The sequence below is a fragment of the Microtus ochrogaster genome, unplaced genomic scaffold (assembly GCF_000317375.1).
Source record: "Microtus ochrogaster isolate Prairie Vole_2 unplaced genomic scaffold, MicOch1.0 UNK44, whole genome shotgun sequence".
Taxonomy (NCBI): domain Eukaryota; kingdom Metazoa; phylum Chordata; class Mammalia; order Rodentia; family Cricetidae; genus Microtus; species Microtus ochrogaster.
The window spans coordinates 2,618,865-2,624,652 of NW_004949142.1; the positions used below are offsets into that span (position 1 = coordinate 2,618,865).

Below are 5,788 nucleotides of genomic sequence, written 5' to 3' on the forward strand. Positions count from 1 at the left end.
GTGTGTGTGTGTGTGTGTGTGTTGAGACAGGGTTTCTCTGTGTAGTCCTGGCTGTCCTGGAACTCAATATGTACATCGTGGAACTCACTCTGTAGACCAGGCTGGCCTCAGACTCTGATCTGCCTGCCTCTGCCTCCCGAGTGCTGGTATTAAAGAAGCATGCCACCCCCACCCCTGATTTCTTTAAAGAGATTTACTTTTAAAAGTATTATGATGTTAACATGGTGTGTGTGTGTGTGTGTGTGTGTGTGTGTGTGTGCGCGCGCACATGTGGGGGTGTATGTATATTATAGCATGCACATGGAAGTTGGAGGACAACTCTGTGAAGTCACTTCTCTCCCTCCTCCTCCATGTGGGTTCCAGGGAACAGACTCAGGTTACAAGCTTGAGTGACAAGCACCTTTATATGATAAGTCATCTTGCTGGTCTCATGAACTGATTCCTTGCCCCTTCCCCACAAGACACACTGAGCCTGGAGACCCAGGTTCAAGTCCCTGGGAAAGTTACTTACCTCCATGGCTTTCTAATCCTGGGCTAAAAGATGTCTAAGATCTCATCCGACCATGATCTTGACTCCATATACTTAAATTTTTGGGGGAGTTGGGGACAGTTTGGTGATTTTTGGTGACCGTGTGAGTCAAGAGAATGGAATCAGAAGTCTGTGTTTTAGATTTTCCTGTCCATAAACTGAATCTTTAAAAAATTTATTTTTATTTTATGTGCATTGGTGTTTTGCTTGCATGTGTGTCTGTGCGAGGATGTCAGATCTTGGAGTTCCAGACAGTTGTGAGCCACAATGTGGGTGTTGGAAATTGAACCCAGATCCTCTGGAAGACCAACCAGTGCTCTTAACTGCTGAGTCATATAAACAGAGTTAATTATCATTTGCTGGATAAAGAAAAACAAAATACACATAAACGTGCGTGTGTGTGTCTTGTGTAACTAAAGTTAGACCCAGAGTGATGTTGCCAGTGGGGGGTTAAGGATTAGGGGTTTGGAGCCAGAGGAGTGTTCTATGGCGGCTCAGGACTCCAGGGCCTGGATGGCCTCACCTATTGCTTCCACACCCCAGGCCCATGAGCGGCTGGAAGAGACGAAGTTGGAGGCCGTTCGGGATAACAACCTGGAGCTGGTGCAGGAAATCCTTCGGGACCTGGCGCAGCTGGCGGAGCAGAGCAGCACTGCTGCAGAACTGGCACGCATCCTCCAGGAGCCCCACTTCCAGGTTCCCAGCTGCTGGCTGATGCGCGTGGTGATGGTGGTGGTGGTGGCGGCAAGTTGGAATTTGGTTGGGAAGCCAACGCGGGGCATTTCCCCATTGTCCCTTTTTTTTCCCATCCCGTTTCAGTCCCTCTTGGAGACACATGACTCAGTGGCCTCAAAGACCTATGAGACCCCACCCCCCAGCCCAGGTCTAGATCCCACGTTCAGCAATCAGCCGGTACCCCCTGATGCGGTGCGCATGGTGGGCATCCGCAAGACAGCTGGAGAACATCTGGTGAGGATCAGAGGCTTGGGGGAGGGGACAGAGAGTCACCAATGAAGAAGGAGACAGGGCAGGTGGGACTAGGCCATAGACTTAGCTATACATGATTGTGAGTACATACACGTGTGCATGTGCACGCACACACACATATACACATTCTCCCTCAGGATCCTCTCCAGGCTGTGGCTATAGGTGAAGGATTGAGCCTAGAACAGGAGGTTTTTGAGTGGGGATGAGCGTGGGGACTGGAGTGGGAGGGCCACCCTAGACAGAGACAGCCTTGCCACCCGCTCCTTTCGTCCCCCAGGGTGTGACGTTCCGAGTGGAGGGCGGTGAGCTGGTGATTGCTCGCATTCTGCACGGGGGCATGGTGGCTCAGCAAGGCCTGCTGCATGTTGGTGACATCATCAAGGAAGTGAATGGGCAGCCAGTGGGCAGCGATCCCCGGGCGCTGCAGGAGCTCCTGCGTAACGCCAGTGGCAGTGTCATCCTCAAGATCCTGCCCAGCTACCAGGAGCCCCACCTGCCCCGACAGGTGGGCCTGCCTCCCTGAGCCCCCCCAGTTCAAAGCCCAAGAGTTGGCTGAGCTGTAGCTCCTAGGTCTCTTGGTCTGTTCCACCCTAAACTGTATGTCTAAGGAAGAAGAGCCAGCAAGCCCTCCAGGCTGATGGTACTCATTGCAGCTACACAGTCTCCAAGTGTGGCGCATAAACACACATTGACATGTCTTATATGTAGGCATTCGTGCACATATGCAAGAGCTATGTGACCTTCTATGACTAGGAAGGCCTATCTGAGTGTGCAAGAGATTGTGTGGAGTGTCCTGAGTGTGTCTTTGTGGCCTTTGCACCTATGTGTGTGTGCAAAGACCTCACCCTGTAGGCTGTGTAAGGTGGGATTGTCACCTGCCCTGGGAGCTGCTTCCTTGGTGGATTGTCAAAGCTGTCACCCCACCTCCTCTTTGGGTTTTGTTCTCTCTGAATTCTGCCCTCCTGAAGGGAGGAAGGAAGACTATAGGGTTAGGTGCCAGTGACCCCGACCTGGGTATCTGCTTCCTTTTTCCTGACCCATCTGTGGGCAGTTTCTCGATTGCTAAATCTAAATCTCTTCATTCCAATTGCCAAGGGGAGTACCAGGAAGGCAGGGTAAGCAGGGCTGGGGTCACCACTCCTTTAGACTGGGAGAGTGGCAGTGAGGGGTGGACTGTCTGCCACACACCCTTCCAGTGGACACGCTCTCTCTTCGGCCCCTTGACTCCTCCAAAATCCCTGTGCTCAGGTATTTGTTAAATGCCACTTCGATTATGACCCCGCCCGCGACAGTCTCATCCCCTGCAAGGAAGCAGGCCTGCGCTTCAACGCTGGGGACTTGCTTCAGATTGTGAACCAGGATGATGCCAATTGGTGGCAGGTGAGCCCTGGGCACTCCTCCAGTGCCTCCAAGTACAGTAACGGGGCAAAAGGAGGGGGCACGGTGAAGGGTCCTCTTACCCAGGTAGGTCTTTGGCATGTGCCATTTCAGGCGTGCCACGTAGAAGGGGGCAGTGCTGGGCTCATCCCCAGCCAGTTGTTGGAGGAGAAGCGGAAAGCGTTTGTCAAGCGGGACCTGGAACTGACCCCGACTTCAGGTAGGCGCCCCGTCCCCCGTCTCAAGTCCCAATTTAAGACTTGGAATCACCCGGTTTTTACTCATTTGTTTCCTTGTGGCCAGGGACCCTGTGTGGCAGCCTTTCGGGAAAGAAGAAGAAGCGAATGATGTATTTGACAACCAAGAACGCAGGTGGGTGCTAATTCCTGTCCCAGTTGTCCAGTATGCCATATCTCTCTTCCTCACAAGTAACCTTGGGTATCAGCTCTGCTCAGATGCTGCCAGCCTCCTTCCTAGGCCTGCCCGAGTCCTCCGTTTCCCAAGCCTCAAGCACTTTTACTCTCGTCGCATTCTGAGAGCCCCTTCCCTCCCCGATGGGGCAGCCTGCTGAGCAGTGCCATCTCTCTGTGCCCAGAATTTGACCGCCACGAGCTGCTCATTTACGAGGAGGTGGCCCGCATGCCCCCATTCCGCCGGAAAACCCTGGTGCTGATTGGCGCTCAGGGTGTGGGCCGACGCAGCCTGAAAAACAAACTCATTCTGTGGGATCCAGACCGCTATGGCACCACAGTGCCCTGTGAGTGGGGGCCATGAAGCGGGAGGTGCGGGGGTGGATGGGGATGGGGAAAGGAGAAAGGAGGGATGGTGGTGGAGGGGTGCGGAACAGCACTGAGTGAGCATCTTCAGGGGCATCAGGTCAGGTGGTTCCTTTGGGTGAGCGCTGTGTGGTGTGCGCCCTCTGTTGGTGGATGAAGGGAACTGCAGGCTCGGAATTGGGCGAAGGGTCTGGCTTTATTTCAGGATTTCTTTCCTCAAGTTTTGCTTGCAAAAAGGGTCAGGAAAAAAGGTGTCTACCTTGGGATCTGGCGAAAGAGGGTTGAACTGCGTGTGGCCATATGGTAGACAGGGCTTCTAATCTAAGGGATGGGTCAGCAGGAGGTGAAGGTGGGTGGTGGCGGTTCCTGGAGGCAGGAACAAGAATATTAAGCACAGATTTCTTGACCCTTGCCGTATATATATATATACGTTCGTCGCCTTCCTGAGCCTCTGCTACCATCAGTGTGCATGAGATGGGGCAAGTTGTTCTCTGAAAGTCCTCCCGGACAAGTGTCTTGCATGTGTCTGTGTACCTGTGTGTGCACATGCATGTCAGTGCTGAGGGTGAGGGTCGGTGTGTGTGAAGACATGAGTTCAGAGATCATGCAACCCACATGGAACCCACATGTGCATTTTTTGAGGTGGGGTGACTTGACTCACCCATTGGCCATGCTTCCTCTCCAGACACATCCCGGAGGCCCAAGGACTCGGAAAGGGAAGGGCAAGGCTACAGCTTTGTGTCTCGCGGGGAGATGGAGGCCGACATCCGTGCTGGGCGCTACCTGGAACATGGCGAGTATGAGGGCAACCTGTACGGCACGCGTATCGACTCCATCCGTGGCGTGGTTGCGTCTGGCAAGGTGTGCGTGCTGGACGTCAACCCCCAGGTACTGTCTAGCTCTTCCCTTTCATGTCCGTCAGTGTCCTCTGCCCGCACCCTGCTCCCCTCAGCGACCCCTGTATGGCTCATAGTGCTCATGTTCCCCTCGACTATGGCTAGGCATCTGGCCTTTGCCGACTTCCTGGATTCTTCCCCCAGCCTCCTTCAGTTTGTCTCCAGCTACTTGTCTTTCTCAGGACCCAGGTCCCAAAACCCCAGGCACCCCAAGCATCCACTCTCAGGTGTCCACCCTGTCACTCACACATGTGAAGATATGGCTCCCACCTCTTCTTTGCCTGCAGGCGGTGAAGGTCCTGAGGACAGCTGAGTTTGTCCCTTATGTGGTATTCATTGAGGCCCCTGACTTTGAGACCCTTCGAGCCATGAACCGGGCTGCGCTGGAGAGCGGCGTGTCCACGAAACAGCTGACGGTGAGGGGCTCTGACCGCCTGGGGTGGTGGAAGCCAGAACAGTCGGACTTTGTACCTTTGTAATTTGTGCCTCTGAAGAGAGGAAAGGATGAGAGAGAAACACAGTGCCCACTGCCTCAGACCGAGCCAGGGACACAGAACTTTGACTCCAGGCCTACTACGTGCTCCAGAGAGCCAGTGGGAGACCTGTGGGACAGAGATGGCCAGGGGAGGCTTCTGGACCTTGATACAGCATTGCCCCAATGGATAGGGTTTGCCAAGTTCTGAGCTGAAGGCTTCCCACTCCCCCATCTCCTGTCCCATGCCTGTTACAACAGCTCCTCTGCTCCACAGAGGCTGTTTGGGTTGGGCTTGCATCCTCTGATGACCTGATGCCAGCTCTGTACACCATGGCCCTGACCAAAAATGTAGCCGGAGCCCTCAGTTTCGTTAAGCCAGTTGTCCAGTTCCTTCACTGCTTCCCAGCTTCCCAGCTTAGCTTCCTCAGGTATAGGGTAGATGGGAATTAACTTGTCCATTTGTGGGATCATCCTGGTACCAGGCGAATCCTGACGCCACCTCATGTAAGGGAAGGGAGCCCTGGCTGGAGTCAGGCGGATCCCTGAGCCATCGGCTCACTGTGACCTCTCTGTATCTGAGCTTTGTCTTCTTAATAGGAGAAAATTAATCCTCCCTTGTGGAGCTGTGGTGAAGGGCCTATGGGTGGCCAAACCATTAGTGCCCTGCTTATCACAACAGCTTCTCCCTCCCTTCTTCCTTCCCTCCCTCCCTCCTCCCCTCTCTCTCTTCTTCTCTCCCTCCCTCCTC

At 54.0% G+C, this 5,788-nt stretch overlaps 1 protein-coding gene across 4 annotated transcripts in view; it reads left to right on the top strand.

The window, feature by feature from the left end:
* Positions 1-5,788, top strand: part of Mpp2 (membrane palmitoylated protein 2) — a 34,134-nt gene that overhangs the window by 22,175 nt on the left and 6,171 nt on the right. For all 4 annotated transcript variants that reach the window (XM_005369138.2, XM_026790179.1, XM_013354447.2 and 1 more), the window contains 9 exons: positions 1,073-1,225; positions 1,349-1,498; positions 1,794-2,021; positions 2,765-2,896; positions 3,008-3,113; positions 3,197-3,265; positions 3,489-3,650; positions 4,355-4,557; positions 4,853-4,981. In XM_005369138.2, coding sequence (XP_005369195.1) covers positions 1,073-1,225; positions 1,349-1,498; positions 1,794-2,021; positions 2,765-2,896; positions 3,008-3,113; positions 3,197-3,265; positions 3,489-3,650; positions 4,355-4,557; positions 4,853-4,981 — 1,332 coding nt within the window. The remainder of the gene's footprint in view (positions 1-1,072; positions 1,226-1,348; positions 1,499-1,793; positions 2,022-2,764; positions 2,897-3,007; positions 3,114-3,196; positions 3,266-3,488; positions 3,651-4,354; positions 4,558-4,852; positions 4,982-5,788) is intronic.